The 20444-nt window shown below is 38.5% G+C and overlaps 1 protein-coding gene across 2 annotated transcripts; it reads right to left on the bottom strand.

Annotated features, from left to right (window-relative positions):
• Positions 1-13830: 13830 nt before the first annotated feature.
• Positions 13831-20146, bottom strand: LOC113304684 (phosphatidylinositol glycan anchor biosynthesis class U protein-like). 2 transcript variants are annotated; one of them, XM_026553823.1, is made up of 16 exons: positions 19894-20146; positions 19755-19802; positions 19608-19668; positions 19487-19519; positions 18888-19012; positions 16896-16946; positions 16402-16536; positions 16162-16238; positions 15832-16052; positions 15642-15698; positions 15376-15544; positions 15075-15132; positions 14897-14982; positions 14752-14808; positions 14454-14548; positions 13831-14362 (listed from the first exon to the last, which is right to left on the bottom strand). In XM_026553823.1, the coding sequence occupies exons 1-15, from the start codon at positions 20027-20029 to the stop codon at positions 14474-14476; spliced, it is 1389 nt and encodes a 462-aa protein (XP_026409608.1). In that variant the 5' UTR covers positions 20030-20146; the 3' UTR covers positions 13831-14362; positions 14454-14473. The 2 variants fall into 2 exon arrangements, with proteins under 2 accessions (XP_026409608.1, XP_026409609.1); XM_026553824.1 differs by lacking the exon at positions 16896-16946 and having other exon boundaries at positions 19894-20145.
• Between the last annotated feature and the right edge of the window lie 298 nt (positions 20147-20444).

Raw genomic sequence — 20444 nt, 5'->3', positions numbered from 1 at the left:
TTCCATCGTCCTCCTCTTTACCGTCAGGGTTTCTTATAAACCTTCGAACTGTAATTTGGATGCCAGCGTGGCTAAACAATCGGCATGCATGTTGTTGTTGCGACCAACATGGGTTATGGTTGCATCAACAAAGTAGTTTAATAATCTTTGCGCCTCTGATCGATACGGGGCCAGCGTTACCTCCTTCAACGCATACACTCCATTCATCTGATTAACCAGTGACTTAGAGTCACCTCTTATCTCTAGGCGAGTGGAGCCTGCTTGTTTGGCTATTGATAGTCCTATGATTAGGGCTTCATACTCTGCTGAGTTGTTGGTGCACTGAAAGTCCAACTTGAAGGAATGCGAGAAAACTTCGCCAGTTGGAGACACTAGGACCACGCATGCCCCTCCAGTGTTATTGTTAGGAGTGTTGGAGCCATCAAAATACATCATCCATGCATCTTCTTCGACAACGGAGATCTCTGGAAATTCTCCAGGGAGATCCTCGTGTAGTGCAGTAGTGCCTTCTCCAGGGAATGCTGCCAGTAAATCTGCAACGGCTTGTCCTTTGATAGCCCTAGGTGACACACACGTTATGTCTAGCTCTGACATTTGAAGAAGCCACTTGGTCGGCCTTCCCATCAAGACCGTATTTGAAAGTAAAAACTTCACAGGATCAGATTTAGATATAAGCACCACCTTGTTGGACAACAGGTAATGTTTGAACTTCTGAATGGAATGAATCAGGGTTAGGCATGCTTTTTCCGCTTTGGGATATCTGAGTTCAGCATCTCTTAATATTCGAATGAAATAGTATATGGGATGTTCGACTCCCTCATCATCCTCCTGAGCAAGCAAAGCCCCGACGGCGGTATCATTGAAGGCGGTGTAGAGGCACATCGATCTTCCTTGGACATGAGACTTCATGACCGCTGGAGACGACAATATCCGTTGAATCTTCTGAAATGTTTCCTGTTGTAGTGTGGTCTAGACGAAACTCGTTCATTTCTTCATCAAGGGGGTGAATGAAGCAAGGAGCTGGGCCAAACCAGGTATAAAACGTCGAATGCAGTTCACCTTTCCCATGAAGCTTTGGAGCTCCTTCATAGTTCGAGGAAGCGGCATTGTGAGGATAGATTGGGTCTTGGATGGGTCCACCTTGATCCCCTCAGCAGTTACCTGGAATCCCAGGAACTTGCCTAAAGAAACGCCGAAAGCGCATTTCAAAGGATTCATCTTCAATTTATATTCACGGCACCTTTCGAACACTAGCAGTAAGACTCCTGCGTGACCCACCCGAGCTTTCGATTTGACTACTATATCGTCCACGTAGGCTTCAACTTGCTTATGCATCATGTCGTGGAAGATTTCCTTCATAGCGCGTTGGTACGTTGCACCGGCATTCTTCAAACCAAATGACATTACAGTATAATAAAAATTTCCGAGAGGAGTTCGAAAAGATGTCTTACTTGCATCATGCTCGTACATCCTTATCTGATTGTACCCGCTATATCCGTATAAGAAGGAGAACATGTCGTGTCCGCTGGTTGCATCTACCAACATGTCAATGTTAGGTATGGGAAAATTGTCTTTGGGGAAGCATCTGTTCAAGTATCTGAAATCCACGCAGCACCTAATTTTTCCGTTCTTCTTTTATATCGGAACCATATTAGACAACCAGGTCGGATGATGGATAGGTTTAATGAAGCCAGCAACTAGCAACTTTTGTATCTCAGTCTTGATTTTCTCTTCAACCTCGTCCCTGAATTTCCTCGGGGACTATTTGATCGGCTTGGATCCAGGTATGACATGTAGATGATGGGTGACCAATTTTTCATCTAAACCGGGCATTTCTTCATACGTCCAAGCGAATATGTCCTGGTATTCTTTGAGAAGTTGCACGAGCTTCGTGCGTTCATCCGTGGACAAAGTTGAGCTGATGGAGATAGGCCTGGGAGATTCTTCTTTCCCGATATTAAAGATTTCGAGTTCATCAGTCGTGGAGTTGGTGCCGTCTTGCAACTGTCGTGGAGCATCTAGCACCTCTTCCCCTGACTCGTCGTTGTTACAGCATTCCACTGGGCGGAGAGACTGGGCAACAGTTTCCCCTGCTAATTGCTAACAGTGGCGTCGATCTACAGTTTTCCCTTTCTGATCACGGCTCGCCATAAAAGTACGCTCCCTCTTAGTGTGAACGTGGGTCGTGGCTTCACCAGATGAAGAAGAACGTCTTGTCAGCAAAGATGCATCGTGGGGCTTAGCCCTCAATGATGCAAGTCGGTCATCGTCTTGGATTAACGCCCACGTGGGGAGTGGGATGCAATGAAATTTTTCTGCTTCTTCCCGCGGAGCTTCTCTTGGTTCAAATAATTCCACTCCACATATCGGTGCGTAAGGAGACAACGATGCAGGAATACGAACGACTTCTTTATTCAGCATAGTCTTCAAGCACTGGTGATACGTTGACGGGACAATCCTATTGTCATGAAGCCACGGTCTCCCCAGTATCATATGGTAGTCCGGCTCCTTTTCTATGACTTCCGAATTTCACCTTTGACTGAACGGGCCCTACAGATAAATTCCGATTGACATACCAGTACATGTTGGTTTGGTTTTCTTCGAAGTCTGTCATCATGGTAGGACGTCGTACGATCTTTCCTTGGCGAACCTTGTCCGTCCAGAGAGTCTTGAGATTAATCACATTCGAAAACGCTCCCGTGTCGATGAGAGCCCTCTTGAACTCCGAGTCCTTGATGTGTGCAGTAACATGTAGGGCCTGGCTGTGACCTTCCTCTGCTATCATGTCTTCTTCTGTAAATGTAACATTATTCACAGACATCTCTGATGTTTTTGAATCTTCTGGGCGCAAAGGAGTTAAATGCACGTCGAGGGCTATCTGGTTGATTGCAGCAAACGTCTCCGCCCGTTGGTTCTTCGAAAGATGTAAAAGTTTGCATAAACTTTCCACTAGAGAAGCCGCTTCCTGATCCACCGGCCTCTGGTTCATAGTGAAGCTATTGAATTGAGAGGGATCGTTGCGAGGATCAGTCCCCAGTGTAGAAATCTCTGTGACATGAGAACCGCTCACATCTGATGGCATCTTGATGAGGAGATCGAGTATGCCGTTTATCGCTTCTTTGATCAGGTCCATGTTCTTCGTGTGAACCTCCTGTACTTGTGCTAATTCGATAAATATTTGGATTCTTCCGGTTACACCATCAGATATACTGTCGGGAAGAGGGGTATCTCCATTAGAGAAACTTCGACCAAGATTTGAAGTTGTTGGAGGAGTTCTAAGACCAACCATTTTTAAATCAACCAAACGGAATTGGGTATTGAAGAAATTGACTTCACAACCGAGAGATTAGTCTCCCACTATGGTCGCCAATTGTTTATGGGTGAAAACTATTTCTGCTGGTTTTGGTAATTTTGGGTGTGTGTGAATGAGAAATGAACCTAAACCCTAGACAAATGCACTGCATGAGAGTGCTTTTTGATTCGAGAGATCAATCTATATAATTCTGGCCTAAACCAATAAATGGTCTTTTAAGACTTGCTTCGGTCACAAAGTGAAGGATATGGGGTTGATCTTAGGGAGGGAAGTGAAGAAGGTGTTGAGATTGTGAAGGTGTTGGTTGATTATGACTTGTATCAGAATGATGAACTGGCTTGCAATAATGTAAGCAATCAGCTCTGAATGTTTTCTGGATACGGATGACAACACTTGGTTTTTCTGTGTTTTTTCGTCCTCCCTTTGGAAATAGGCGAATGACCTATTTATACAAGTCATTGAGCGCAAAACCTCACCTCGTAGGAAGTTTAGTGATGGAGTATTGGGGTCGTGTAGGTGATTGCACGATCACGTCTTAGACCACATCCCTCATCATCTTAACCGTCCCTACCTCCTGACACGTTCTTGTAAATGGGCGCGTTGCACGCCGCACGCTGTAAACCGCCAGACCAATACCCCAGTAAGTATCCCCCAGTTTGTGACATGTTTGATGTATCGAACGAGTGGGTCGAGTCGTGGGACCTGCGCAAGAAATAACACGTGATGCTATTAGGTTAAATAACTAAGTTATTTGAGAAATTGATATTCATGAAATATCATGTGCTAGATGCATGTAATGCATTGAAAAAATCAATATGTATGAAGCATCGCTGTTTTAAAGCTTAACCGAATAAGTCACGCATTAAGCGTCTTAAAATAGCATCACGCCCAACCATCTTCGAGTGATCGTTTGGAGACCCCCGCATGGGCGAGCTATCTCCTGGTCGATCACTCCTTGTAGAAGAGTGACGGACGGTGATCATCGAGGTGTTTCATTGTTCGCCTAGTTCTTAACCTAAGATGTCCGACCAAGCTAGCAAAGTTGGACGAACCAGATGGTTTGTGGCACTTATTTGCGACCATTGATGGAATCCGAGGTTTCCTCAGAAGTGCGCAAGCATCCCTATTTGGCTTGACCAAAACTACTCATGGACGCCAATTTTGGTGGGACCGATTGGTCGTGCATGGAGACGGTCCGTTGTTGTGCGCATCTATACCTCTCTGTCCCATGAAGGCTTGATCTAGGACACTCAAGTTGACTGTAGAAGATGAGTGGTCGTGATCGATTTGTGATAGAAATCTATTGCCTCAAAGGATTTGGAAGCCGCGTGACATGCCACCTTTGGGCGTGCGTTTCGAGGCGCTTGGGCATGGTTGGCCCGGGCCGGTCAGTCACACACATAGGTGGGCCAACGGTGATCACGTCAACATCCTTGGAACCTCTTGGGTCTATATTTTACACCCTCCGTTTAGACTGGTGAAGATGGATGGACACGATCGAACTGCGACAGTTATGCAGCGCCGCAAACCCTAATTAGAGTTTTAAAACGGTCACGCACGCATGACTTTGGCCAATCAGTTTGGAAAGAAATGCTTCTCCTTTGGAGAGGTCGATCGTTTGGGGCCCACGTTGGGCTGACGGTGAACATATGTGCACCTCCCTGATGGTCCTAGGCGCGATCTAAGCCATCCAAATATGCTGGTTAAGTTGGATGGTTGAGATCAATATAAGACACTAGTGGAATTTCCGTGACCCTTGAAAGCCTCAGGCCCATCATGTTTTGGGCAAATGTTCATGGTTCTATGACCACGCAGTGAGCAAGTCGATCAAGTAGGGACATAGTGGCCCGCCAATGTGTGCATTAGCGCTTCACTGATCATTCACGGGATGATCTAAGCCGTCCAACCAGGCTGGTGAAGTTGGACGGTCGTGATGATTTTAAGACTGCATTGAATAGTCTAAGCTCCTCGAGCTTCTTCCAAAGCAGCGCAACCACCCTTTTATAAGGCTGGCGTTTGACATGCTGGTAGGAGTTCGTGTGATGTTCGAACGACTAGGGCATAAGAGGGCCCTCCGGTGGTCATCACGATGATCGCCTACTCTTGCCATGGTTTGGCTAGGCTTGTTAAAGTGCGTGGGCAACTTGTGTGGTCGCGATCGTTTCTGAGACTGATATGGACAGTCCAGATTTTCCTTAAGGAAATTAAATGCGTTCGATCGAGCTGAAAGTGCATCAATTCGAAATTCTCTTTGTCAAAGAGTAGTCTGTAAGGGTATTTCGTGCATGTCTCAAAATTGACACTTGGAGATTCATGTTACTCTGCTGAGAGTTAACACTCAGTCGTCATGTCATGCTAATAATGAGAGTTCGACTAGGAACAACACAGTAAACACTAGGCTAGCTGTGCATTAATTAATAATGCTAAAACTCACAGAATATTTGGGATTGTTGCTACATGCACCATTCTGGGTGAATTTTGTGTATTTATTGAATTGCTTCGAATAAATAAAGCGAAGAAGTATTCATCACTCATCAGACGGCTTTACCCTTTGCAGGATGTCAACATATTAAAGATTGGTTTTACAATTTTATCCCTGAACTAAAATCCACCATCAACAGCAATAATTAAGAAAACACATTACATCATAGACATCTCATGATTTCGAACTAACAATATTAACCACACATAACATTATAAACATCTCACGAGAACAGGATTCGATTTTATATGCGAGTACCAAATAAATAATTGGCCACGAAATGTTTGAAAGGCTTCCCTAGTTCCACTTCATACATGACCATCGCTTGAGCACGATTACCATTTGCAAGAACTCGATACTGTCTAAAACGACCGCAAAGCCTTTTCAGCATGCTAACGCGGTGTTGGATACTTTGGGCAGAATACCAAATGCTTCCATTCCCAATTTGAATCAAAAAATCTTCCCTCACTCGAAACCAAAACGCCCTACCCGCTGGAGGATTTTTTGTATTATGATCCATATCTGCAACCTTACAATAACTTATGACTAGAGTGTTATCTTCATCCATTGAAAAACGTGGCATCGTGAGTGATTATTGTGGTGGAAATAAAATATGGAACTTCAAACTTTGGGATTGAAAAATGTATTTGGTGGTTGAGTTTACATAGCATTACACCTTCGGAGGTAATTCAATGTTGAGGAGTTTTTCAAAAATTTATAGTAAAATTCTTCGATGGGTTTAATTGTAATTTTTAAACGGAAGGAATAAATTAATAATATTGAGATTTTGCCACCATGAGTTATCATCATTTGTCGTGCATTATTTTGAGTAACCATGTCATCTTCTGTAGCGTGATTCATTTCTATAATTTGAGTAAGGGTTGTTAGTGAATAGTAAATAACTTTTGAAAGGGTAGGCGGCTAAAGGCTGTTATACAGTACCACCGATTAGATGTGTTCTAACGACAGCCCTATTACTAAGACAACAATGACCTATTAACATGTTGTAATAGAAGTATCTTACACCTATAATTATCACCTAACATGAAAGACCCATCACAGTGTGTTTTCAGTACATGCCCCATTGAGTTGTCGACCACTAGAAACGATAAATAAAATCACTTGGATGTCAGTCAATAGTGTATAGATAGGCATTGAATTACGCAGTTTGTCCTTTTGCTTTATTATCATACACGTGGACTGGAATAAAAAACTTACTTTCAGTTTCGTTCGTGTTAATCATCAAAGAAACCAAGACGCTCAAGGGTTTTGGGATCTGGTGGTTGGGGAGTTTACCGACTTAATTGTAAATATTCATGGAAGGTGTGGTAAAACATTATCAACTCGTTTGTCCCTAATTTAAAAGGAGGTTCTAAAGTACACAAACATAAACATAAGCAACCTCAACTAAATGTTAACATAAACAATATAAAAAGTACACAAACATAAAACATAAACATTACATCAGACCGGGTGTTATTGACCAAAATAAAACATAGGATTAAACATTACATCATAAACACAAAATATAACACCAGAAATTATTGAGCAACATAAAATAGACTTAGTCGCCCCATTCCACCAATTTACACCCAGGACATTTCCAATAATGTTCACCAAAGGTGTTCTCATCTCTAGAACGATGCAGTTTCATAAGAAACTTACATCCAGGGACTGGGCATGACGCCACCTTTTCATGTTCAACCTTAATTATCCCTTTGTCTTTGAAGTTTTTGTAGAGCTCCTTGATCTTTTTATCATCTTTGGACTTGATTGCATCTTCCAACCACTGAGCTTCTTCACGATAATTATCGAATTGGCAACACAGGTACCTACTTTTTCCCGGTTCCATTTCGAGTAATAATTTGATGCCCGTACAACCTCTCTGTGGGCATATCCAAGGGAATTGCATGGCTGAATGGTCATCAAGGAAACATAGTGGACAAATTTGGTTTGCTTCTACACAGACAATTTGTTTTCCCTTGCGATTAGAATTCATTTTTGACCGGGTGAATTTGAAGGATGGTTTTATGTTTGATGGTGTGTTTCTCTGGGTGATTGATGGAGTGTATTTATAGGAAAAAATTATTATAATTTATAAATGAAATCCCCCTTACAAAATCTTGTAGTTACAGTGTGTTGATAAGGATAAAGAGATTTCTATCCTAAGTGGTTGTCAAAAACAGTGTGTAGATGATCTGGTGGTAACTACTTAAGTTAAGTCGTATGAGTGTTTGCAACTATTGAGTCCACCATAAGATTCAGTCTTATGGGCAACTTAATGGGCATGTCAATAACACCCAATCTTATCCTTGTAACATAATGGGCAAACCTCCCTGGCTTCCACCCAAACCTACCTGACATTGGTGAATTTAAGAAACAAACAAACCCCCAATTAAAATAAAAGTGAAACTCTTCAAGCATCATAGGTAAACTGGATAATCATCTTCATCTCCATCGTCATCACCTTCATCTTCAGGTGCTTGATAGCATGTATCCCTAAGATTAATATCAATTTATTCATAATGGTGTATGTTTAACCAACGCTCAATATGAGAAAGTATACGCAAATAACTTGTCGTATAACATAAGAGTGTAAACTGGGTGTAGAAAAAAAGGGTCAAACAAATATAAAAGCGGCACGCAAGTTATAACCGCGTATATAAAATATGCAGTTTGATTCAGCATGGCACGCTGCTAGGAACGGCGTGCGAAATAATATTTCCGTAGAATATTCGCTGATGCGCATTGAGGAACCGCGTGTGATGCTTTTTTGACACGCGGTTTCAAACCGCGTGCCTGGGTTACTTCCATCTTGGGTCCAAGCAAAACGAAGAACTCTCTGGGAATCAACCAAACTGTAGCACCATAAACGACACTTCAATAGTGCGTATCTTGGATCTTGGACATGGTTAGACACAACCTTAGAGTAAAGGTTTTGTGGGTACACCTCTTGTAAAACTTCCCGAGACTATAACTCGGCTACTAGGGCCACCTAGGGGTTCAAAGGCTTGTTGCACACGCTAAGTGCAATTGTGACACTTGCGACAGTGAGTTAGGATTTTATTTTTTAGATTAGATTTCCTCGATGACTAGCAAATAATAAGTTTGGGGATATTTGATAGACACATTTTTATTTCTGATTTATCTCAATTCTATATATTGATAGTACTCATTTTTGTACTTATTATGGTATTTTATGTGCGCGTAGGTGTTTTTGGGAAATAAATATTTTTGGGAAAACTTGGCTCAAAATTGATAAAGGCACCAAAAAATTACTAAAGGAACCCATGAACAAGTACTAAAGGGACCCCATCAGCGGATAGGGGAAACCAACTTCTTCTTCAAATTCAAACTCAAGAATTTTTGGTGGGAAAAGTGGCAACAACGTAGTAGAATTAGGGTTCGATTTTTGGACGAGTTTTTGAGAGATCAATCGCTGATTTTCATGGGCTAGACCTGTTATGAATATACAATGCTCGTATGGGTGTTTGATTGGGTTGAATTTGGCTGGATAATCGGGTTTTTGATAAAACAGAGAGGAAGCCTTTCAAGGGTTCTGTTTGTTTTGTTTTTGGAATTTCAGTGAGACTCAAGGGAAGATAAGGTTTCCTAAGATACGTATTTATCTAATAGATAGTTTGGGAAGACTTGGACATCCCAGATAAGCGTGAATCAAATTGGCATAAAGATTATTATCGTGACTTGCACGGAAAGGAAAAGGAAATTTAATCGAAACTTTTAGGCATCTGTGGGGTATAAAAGGATGAGTCAAGTCTCGAGTCCCAGAAGAAGGACACGAGTTTAGCAAGAAGTATGTGAAGTTTATAAGAGAATAGAGGAATAAATCACGATTTGCAAGATTATTTTTTCTGCTGGTGCAGTGAAGAACACGAAGAACCTTCGACTACCGAGAACAGTCGCAGAAATTGTCGCTTTTTAACAGAGATAGCTACAGGCTTTTAGCAACACCTATCTCGAGTTTGCAACTAACACTCGTATCTGTAACGCCTATACAGCGTTGCGATTTATTTTATTTGATTTTCATCTTCTTGTACACTTTTGAACTATGAACCAATATTTTGAGCAAGTGACTAATATGAGGAGCTAAACCCCATTGTTTAGGCGACGGAGGAAGCCATTGTTTCAATAAAAGTGATACATTTGTATTTTAATTTATTTTTGTAACTTATTTTTTGATTATTTGCATTGAACTAATATCGAATAATTGATTTTTATTGAATGATCGTGATTTATTTTGATGGATCATGTTTAGTTTAATACTTTGATGTTCCATACTTGAGATTACAATTGTTACTTCGAAAATCTACTACAAGCAATATACTAGAATCACTTTGAGCGTAAGAATTGCATGAATATTGAATATTAGATTGAATCACTTAATTGGTAAATGGCAGAATCCTGAGTCTCAGTACTTTTTATAATCTTGATATCATATTTGTTTTGAGTTTCCTAGTTCTATTATTAGAATTTGAGTCTAAAAATCATTCTTCATAACCCTGAGAATCGAATCATTTATATACCACTTTCAAAACTACACCATGTACTTGGTACCCTCTCCTTTTCATCTTCACCCAAAGATAATCACTAGACCCAAAACCCCCATTGCAATAATGTTTCAACCACTTAGATCCTAAATTTTTATCACAAACCAAAATATGCTCGGAGGCTTGAAATATCTACCGTTACCCTAAATCTACCGGTGACCCAAAGTATGTTATATGTGGCCCAAAATTTGCTAAATTCATAATCTCCCTCGAGGTCCAAAAATCGACACGCAACCCAAAAATATGCATAATACTCTCTGTCTCACGTATAAGAGGGAGTCAATTCTCTTATTTAAGAAAATTACTTAGAATCTATAAATTTTCTTGTTTTTTTCTTATTTTACCTTTTGTCTTATTCCTAACATGATTATTCGTGTACCATAAATATGATAAGTACTTCTGTTTGGGACTTAGTACTTGTTAAAATGGAAAGAATGCTAGCTTCTTAGAAGAAGATTTTCTTGAATAAAACTGATAGGTTAATTCTCATCAAGAATTGCTTGTCATATCTCCTTATTTGTTACTTGTCACTTTTCAGTTTTCCTGTTTGTATTGAGAAAAAGATGATAAGGCTGATGAGAAACTTTTTATAGGGAGCAATAGAAGGAAAGAAAAAGATGGCTTGGATAATTTGGTTAAATGTTTGCATCTCTATATCAGGTGGTATTCTGGGGGTTAGAAGCTTGAGAAATACTATCAAGACACCGTTGGTGAAATGGATATGGAGATACTAAAGAAACAAGAAGTTACTTTGGTAGAGGATAACTCAACAGAAGTTCAAGGCCAGTGAATCAATTACTCTTCCAAAAATTGATAACTATTCTCAATGTAGGATCCTTTGGAAAAATATGGCTAATTTGGTTCCTAAAATAGAACAACATACTACCTCCATTTCAAAATAATATGCTTGTTTCATGTTACACATGAAACAAGCCTATTTCTTTGAAACGAAGGGAGTACTTCTTTTATTCTTAAGAATGGAAAATGAATAAGGTTTTGGTATGATAAATAGCTTGACAGGGGTTGTCTGAAGGATCTCTTTCCTGTAATCTTCAAGGTTGTTAAAGAAAAACAAATACTTGTAGCTAAATCAGTTAAAGATCGAGATGAGGTTACGAATTTAGAAAAAAGTAGTTGAATGCAAATGAGCCATTAAAGTAGGTTTTGCTTCAAAGTACTGAGATTCTACTCCTAGTTTTGGGGTCCGGACCAAAAAAGGTAGCCGAAATTAAGATTTTGATTAAGCAAAGTATTGTTCTTTGGAGTTTTTACTTTGACACTTTCAGATTTGTAGCTTCTAGTCAAGTTCATTGTTGGGGAGATGATATTGCATATGTAATCTTGTTTTCTTCTTTGTACTTTGGTGTTCTTACCAGTTTTTTTCTTTAATATAAATTTTCTCATCCTTTTATATATATATATATATATGAATTCATATTGGAAATATGATTCAGCCTATCTAATAATGCAAATAAAATCTAAATTCCGCCTTTATAAAAAATAACCCTTGAACATAAAATTACTTTTTAAAGGGACCACTAACAATAAATTTGGATGATTTTTTCGGGGACGATAAAACCGTAAATGAAATACAAAGTAAATGAAAAAGAGCGTGGTTTGAGCACTTATCAGTTCGGTGATATGCTCGTAAAACTAGAAAATGCATCCATAATCAACAACTTGATTTTCTCCATCAAAGTTGGGACATGTTTTTTTGTTTACAACTTAAACTTCAAATTATGTCATGTCTTCGTAAAGCACTAATACTAGAACAGTTTTGGGTAATTTGTAAGCCTAAATATGTGTATCCACGCAACATGCGTATGATCAGCCCAGAGAAACCGCATCTGAAAGAACAAGCAAAAGAAATATGCCGGGGGATCATATCATTACAGCTTACAAAGATAACTAAAACTTGACATGAAGGACGAGTGAGTATAATGCAACATTAAACTTGCACGCGATGCATGCATGGGTACATTGAATTAGGCCTTAATTAATTAAGATAACATTACTAAAATATCAATATTCTCAGCTTCAAGTTTTTTCTTCGTTTTAATGCACATGACCCCCACATGCAAGACACCAGACTGACACCTTTGGAATCTCCATTAACCCCTCCATACCCCTTTGAAAACATCTTCTGAACCCCATTCGTCAAGTTGTAAACCTTGTGATGGGAGATGTCTAATTGTAACCATGCAATCAACTCCAACTCACGTGGGCAGCAGCAATTGAAACCAGTTCTTATTTGGACGGCCCATCCTTTTTATTTTGTAGTAATCAGTAACAGTTAGTATTATGAGATCCTCTAATATCCTATACATATTATTGGATATGAGGTCGATCTTAGTTCATTTGGAGGCACTGTCCAACTTTCATTGTTGCCAAATTGTGTTTCCACGTGTTAATTTGACGTTAAGTGCATGATTAAAGAGTAATTGGAGATTGTAGGCAGAGGTTTAGGAATAAAAAATTGTCATAGATGTCATCTGTCAACTGCATATCCAGAGCACTGCCGTTGTAGTATTCAGAGTGTCGAGAGAAAGAGGGGGACCATGAACATCAAGTATAGAGATCGAGCGTGATGATGCATTTTGACATTTCTCATTGGGCCAGCCAAAGAAAGAAATCAGGCAAAAAGTCCACTGGTTCCCTTCTTGAGCGTTTTGACTTTGTGCAGAGTAATGCTAAACAACTCTTTGAAATGTCAACGGAGTGCAGTCTTTCATGCCGAAACTGCAAAACCTTAATCATCACAATTTAGTCAACTTCTACTTGCAATCATTAGTACAATGTAGTTCATTTCTATGCTCGTCATGGATGACGGTTGAGACGCCAACTTTCTGACTTTGTGTGTTAGAAGAGGTTTTGGGGGGGTAAGACAACAGTGCTGCAGTTGGCAAGCCCAATGGCAAGCATCAGAAAATGCCTGTTACAGTGTTACCCCCAATATGTCAAAGAAGGCTAGATTTGTCAAAGGAGTAAAGTCGTTTAAGCCAAAACCGCAAGAATTGAATCATTACAATGTAGTCAAACTCCACGTACAAAACTTAGTACAATGTAGTGCATCGTATGTTTGTCAGGATGACGGCTGAGATTCTAACTTTCTGTCTAAGATGTCACAAAGCTGCAGTTGCCATTTATAGAATAACGAAGTACAGTGAGGGAGAATGTTTGATGCAGGTTATATAATTCCCATCGGGTCGGTTTCTTGCCTGTCTTTTCTTCCATCAGTCTATTTCTTGCCATGAATTTGAAGAACAGAGATAGGGAGTACTGTAATAGATATTGACGTTTTGCACTGGGCCCATTAGACGTGCCAAAGAAATCAGGAAAAAAGTCCATTGGTTTACTTTCTTGAACAATTTGACTTTGTACAGGAAATTTATTGTACAGAGTATGCATAAGAATGTGTAAAAGGACTCCTGATTTGTCAAAGAAGTGAAGTTAATGAAAAAACTGCAGCACCTGAATCACAGCAATGGCTGAATTCCACACTACATTTCACGAGTATAATGTAGCTTTGTCCGTTGCTGAGTAGTATTTGTTTAAAGCACCAACTGGATGAGGTTTGGGTTTCAGCAGTGCGGCAGTTGGCAACCCAACAAATAGTCAAATACCGCTACGTAGTGATTCGGATGGGCCTGGGCCATCAGCCAGAGTATATTACATACGCATCAAAAATCTCATCTACTTCCATTACTCTATTCAAGAAAAAGAAAATCCTCAATGCAGGAGTACTAGGATTACACTATATTGAAATGCTGCATTCCATCAGTAAACAAGAAATAATTATACTTGTATATTTGGTGTTGCTAAACCACCAACCTTCAGACAACCTCAAGATACTACTCGAACCAACCAACCACAAATAGTTAATATCTAGATCTTCACCAGAGTGGGACTCAAAGAATGCGGATCACCTAGAAACACTTTCAGTATTGTGGGTTGTTTGACAAATTCCACAAAGCGAAGTTGTGTGTAATGAAAAATTATCTGTCGTAAAAACAGTTGATATTCAATTCAGGGAAACTAAAAAGAATAAGCACTAAAAAATAATCCAGACAGATAACAAATTGAAACTAACCTCATAACAGGTCTCTGGTTTCATGTGGTCAATTGTTTCCTTAGCATTCTGTCGTGCTGAAGCATAGCACTTACACTCTCGACAACCAAAATAATCTGTCACAGAGCCGAGGGTACGAGTTAAGTAGAGTTTTATGAAAACACTTGCATGCCTCATGTGCACTTCTGATTAAACGTTACGATAAAATCAGTAGGATTTTAAATTTCATGCTCTACAAAACATGATGCTGCAATGTTCTTATTATAAACAAGTGACTTCAAATACTTTCTCATATTACCAATCAGTGATTCCCACATACCTGCAAGCAAGCATAAGCCATCGCGGTTGCATAATAGAAGTTTGCATTTCCAGTACCCTACAGATTATATTTATCATCAAGACATAAGTGAAGAAACTAATTCACCTACAAAGAGGGAGATAGAGAAAGAGAAAAAGAGCAGTACCCTCCATATCCATAGATTATGCATCACAGGGCTAAGCAGGGTGACTCCAACGTATCCACAGAAAAGGAAGAACGAGAATTGCATTTCTGTGAGTAGTAGCAAGTAGAACACTTATAGTTGATGCCGCAAAAGCAGATCCATGAAAAACTGTTATAAATTCAACTAACTGACTTTTTACCTGCTAGTTCATAGACAAACCATCCCAGTAGAGCCAAGTATAAAGCTGAGTCTCCAACCTTAACATTTTAAATGAGAAAGAAATAAATGGATTAGAAACAATTGGCGTGCTTGTAATGCTAGCCTAAGGAATATAATATACTGGCGAACATCTCTAACTGAACAGTTCACTAACAAATTCCCATGTCTTCTTCAAGTGAACATTATAGAAACTTCTTGATCCATTTAACTTTAAACGTGGATTTTAAAGGGAGCAAAAAGGTTGAAATAAGAATTTGCAACAAGGTGTAGTGAAAACTTACCGAAGGATAAGATTTAAGCATTGATGAGATTGCAATGTATATGAGGGCGAGAAAGCATGGGCGGTGGCAAAGACGTATGGCCAAGGGCAACAGCATAAAAAGAATATTCACGTGGAAAACTATTAAAAAGAATTCTCTGAAGAAGTCAAAAACTTCGGCAAAGAAGTACCTGCATTTAGTAACGAACAGGATGTCAGGACAATAATTAGCATATTGGGACTGTATTAAAGAAATCCCTTAAGAAACAGGTTGTACAGCCATCGCACCATAGAACACCGATATTTGGGGACAGATCTTCTAGAGTAAGAATAAATCCATGTGTTCTGCAAAAGAAGACATGAAATTAGAAGCATATTAAGTTACTATAATTCCTACATATCTACATTTCTCTCTCTCTCTCTCTACACACACACATGGATAAGGCACAAGAAACATGTGCTAAGGCACAAGGCTAACCTTTTAAACATTTCTGACAAGCCACCATACTGCTTAAGGTAGATACTGCATAAGACCAAGACATAAACTGTCCAAAAAGACGCCCAGAATATAAAATGTACAACAGGCCGCCATGAAAAACGGTTTTGAATCACCAGATCATTTGCATTTGACTCAGATTTTTGTTGCCGGAACAATTTCTTCGGAGGAGTATCTGGACCATATCCTAACAAAAAGATGACCTGAACAAACAAATTTGAGATGTTAACTTCAGGTAAAGTTGTAGGAAATGCTTATATTTTGTAAGGGTATGGTCCAGATATTTAAGCTAAAACATTAAAAAATGTTTACCGGTATGATTAAGATAGCAGGGTAAAGAGATAAATGTGATGCAAGGACCCATCCAAATGCTGCTAAAGGAGCTAAACCTGCATTGAGTTACCAAATGAATAATTAGTTTAGCTACATCCTGAACAATATTAACAGTTACATATATGCATCGTTCATTGCTGATTGAACTTTACAAAAATCCAAATCAATCAGCAAAAATAGTCCCATAGAAATACATGTAGTAGTTTTATAGGTTCTTACGTGAGCATGCTCCATACAGAGATAATACTATCATCAAATTTTCGACTGGTGACGTTGAAAAGCCCACACATGTGACGATTGTCAAGGGATTCCATAAATATATAAGAGCAGCAATATCTCCAGCAGATAGAAATTCTGAAAACATTACATAGAGAAGTATGATTAACAAGCAACAAATCAACTTTCAAATGGTTAATTAAAATTCATACTTAACGATTCACGAAATCACTCTCATATACAAAAACTGATGACTAAGGTTCAAAATGTTTGAGTGTGAGTCTGTGACCAATTCTGCTAGATTTATTTCACTACCATAGTTTTTGCATATACCAGAACGGAAACTATATGCTTGACAGCTCTAATAGGAATTTCTGGTCAATCAATATGTCTCTTAAAATAACGGACATGGGAATGCATGTGAATGAGTCTTACATAAGTGGCAAAGGGATAATATATTCTTAGAGATGTAAACAGTCAGTTCGATCCAAAAATACCACTCTCATGAGATCCATGCCCAGAAATTTTCTCTACTGCAGTTTTTTCCTCTGTTAACAGAACATGTTCACCAAATGTCAGCTCATATGTAATATGAAACCCAGTTGAAATGGAACAAAGTCAAACATATTTTCCCAACAAATCACAAACAAAGTTGAAACCGAGTTTAACTTAGCACTGCCATACGTCCATAACTTATAAAATACCCAATTACCATTACTTAACAGCATTAGAAGCTAATTACTAAGAATGCAGTTCATAGCAGCATCAGCAAAATGGATGAGTGCAAAAAAGAATTCGCAGCTATTCATCACAATCCTATGAAAAAGAGGAAACATGAAGAGGCACTCTTGCTATGAACCTTGTAATAGACAGTACCAAATTCTTCCAAACCATGGTTCAACGAAAAGTGGCTTTTATATGAGAAACTATTTCAATTTTCAATGCAATTGGCCTAAACGCTCTTAAACATTAACAATCACAAAAGCGAACGATAATTAGAATACCACAGTATGGATAAAGCTGAAAAGCAAATCAATTATGCTCACATAAAGCAGTAATAACAAAGGACACACACAAAAGCTAAAGAAATATTAACACATATGATTCATCTACCACTTAGTTCAACGGAACTAAATAAAGCTTAATGAAAATAGCTTTTGACCAACGTATTAAGAAATAAAAAGCCACTAAGAATTGGTCCCAACTACTTTAAAATGGATAGAAAATCTCTAAGATATCTCCATAAAGTGGGGAAGGATACTCATCATAATATATATTACACCAAAAGAATGCTGTTTATTTTTTTTCAATCGAAAACCAAAAAAAGCACTGAATTTGCAAAATACTGCACCTAAAAACAAGAATTGTGCCACTACAAGATGCAGCTCTGGCTGAAGACCACGTGCAGGAGTTTTAAACGACGCATACAGAACGCTCAGTCCCCAGGGTAAAAACTATGTGCATGAGCTTTAAACTCGGTACATGGAACTGTTCAATCCTTGAAACTTACATTAAGCGAAAACTATGAAACTATGCCTACCAAATCCAATTGCAAAATCCACGCATGTGGTCTAGTAGTCTACTATTGTCAACCTCAATTTATAGCACCAGGTAGCTACAATTTCATCAAAAAGGCAACATAGCACTCACAAAGCCAGGAACTAGGAACTTTCTTTTTTCCATCCATATATGACAAAAAAAAAATTCTATTTAATAATAACCTATAGAGAAGATTACCACTTCTACTACCTTATCCATAACCAAAATTGTCCATCTATAAGCAATTCTACTCAGATCCTATAAAACTACCTAATTCTCTTACAAATTCATACAAACATAAATGAACTGGAAAATTTAAAAGAGACCCAAATAAAATCGGAACCCAAACCAGTTGACTAAGCAAAAAGTAGTACTCAAAACCTCAAAAACCTTCAAAAGGAATCCACACCAATAATTTACCCAAAACAAACAAAAATAAGAAAAAATCAAATTAAATCCAGAATTCTCATTTTCAGACCATATTAACAAAACCAGAGACCAAAACATCATAAAAACCCAATATAATCCATAACCCATCAATGAAAATTGAGAGAAAAAAAATCAGAAGGAGAATAGAATAAGTAATTACTTTCAATAACAGCAACAATTGGATGTGAATCACACATTGATCTCGTTGAACAATTACATACATCTATGAAGTTGATTCCATGAAAGAAATGCATTCTAGAATTATTTTCTGTTTAGCTCAAAAGACTCTTCTAACAGATTAAAAAATCCTAAAAGAATACCAGTAACAACACTCTATACGGATACAGCGGTAAATACTTCAATGCGGGACAGTAATGAGACTGACTTATAACTGAAGAAAAAATTCAGAACTTCTAAATACAATTGAAGTAGAGCGCAATGTTTGGTTAAGCATTCTACACAAAAAGGCTCAGGTCCTTCAAGTTTACCAGCAATAACGGCGTAATGAAAGAAACACATACCAGAAGTTTCCAATAGCTTCGTAACATTTAGTGATTTCAAACTCCGTTTATACGATAAGTGAAGCTTCTGTCCAGTTGCACGTATAAGAATTGCAGTGATCAAATCTGCAAGTACAAATAACAAACTGTACAAAAAAAGGGTACTGAAATTAACATTAACAAAAATAAAGTTTACATGAAATTCAACTTACTGAAAATTACAAAAAGAAGAAGAAATCTTCCAAGAAGAAATACATCCTTTAAAAATAATCCATTCTCTACTAACTAAGCCATTGATTCTTTCTAGAGAAAACTGATAGGTTTCGTGCTAGTTGCAAGCTACTTGCTCATGCATGGTGATGCCACGCCCTGTCAATCCTCAGATCATCGCATTTACACCAAAGGGTGCACCATCCTGAGGAGTTAGGATCTATGGATTGGGCGCCACAGCACCATCGACATCAGAGCACGGTGCAAGTAGCATACACCCTAGCATGTTTGTTACCCATTAGTCGGCTTAACACGTCTTAAACAGTTTATATCCCAAAATATCAACAACTAATCACGACAGTGATAGAAGGCCGCGGTTTTAGAATCAGCATTATAATTAAACATGTTACCTGCAAGCAATGTGCTCAGGTTGTCCTTCAAATCTGCATCACCAATGAGAAAATTTCAAAAACAATAAAATAACACTAAACCAGTACCATCACTACACAAGAATTCAGCTCAAGAACTGACCTTATAACAGTCAATGGACCAAGTATTGCCAGTAACAATGGTGAACCATGGTACATAGATCCTACGCAAGTATAAAATTCAAGCTCTTAATTAGCTGAAATTAAACCTAATTTGATTAATTTTACACCAGAAAACAAATTAACAAACCTGAGTAAGGTGAAATTGAAGATTGCTTTAACCAGTAACCTTCAGCCACTGCAAATAACAAGTAAAAAACCCTAAGTAGAGCTTCATTAAAGCCCTAAATTAACGAGAAAAAATCAAAGAGAGGGAGAAAGAGAATTACAGCGACGGAGACTAGTGAGAGGAGTAGCAACTTCAGGACGAGAACTTAAGTTGAGATTGTTAGGGAAATATATGAGAATGAGTCTGAATATTACAGCTGTTGATACCCAATACCAATACCATTTCATTTTCGCCATTTTTCTCTGTGTGTGTTAAAGAAATTTTGCAGGGAAAAGAAAATTAAACTTCAATCCGATGGATCTGTCATTTTGTTCTTTGTTGTGTTGGCATTGTTTTCCTCCATCTCTTTAGAAAATGACCGTAGGATCTCAAGGGGAAAAGGCTATGGAAGCTGGACTTTGGATAGAGTACGGCTCATTCCATTTGGAGAACCACCGGACTTTGGATAAAGAAAATTAAACTAAGCGAGATTTCACCTAATTAGGTTACTCTCCTCTCCGAATAAGCGGTTACACCAGTAACAACAACAAAAGAGGAAGTCTGTTGTTACGAAGGATTAATTTGTTAGAAAGACAAATTTCGAATATTTATAGATAAGGAAGTTTGGACACCAAGGAATTTCCAAAACCGAAAATATTCTCAACATACTCA

Source organism: Papaver somniferum, chromosome 8 (genome assembly GCF_003573695.1).
Source record: "Papaver somniferum cultivar HN1 chromosome 8, ASM357369v1, whole genome shotgun sequence".
Taxonomy (NCBI): Eukaryota; Viridiplantae; Streptophyta; class Magnoliopsida; order Ranunculales; family Papaveraceae; genus Papaver; species Papaver somniferum.
This window is presented reverse-complemented; position numbering and strand designations above follow the sequence as displayed.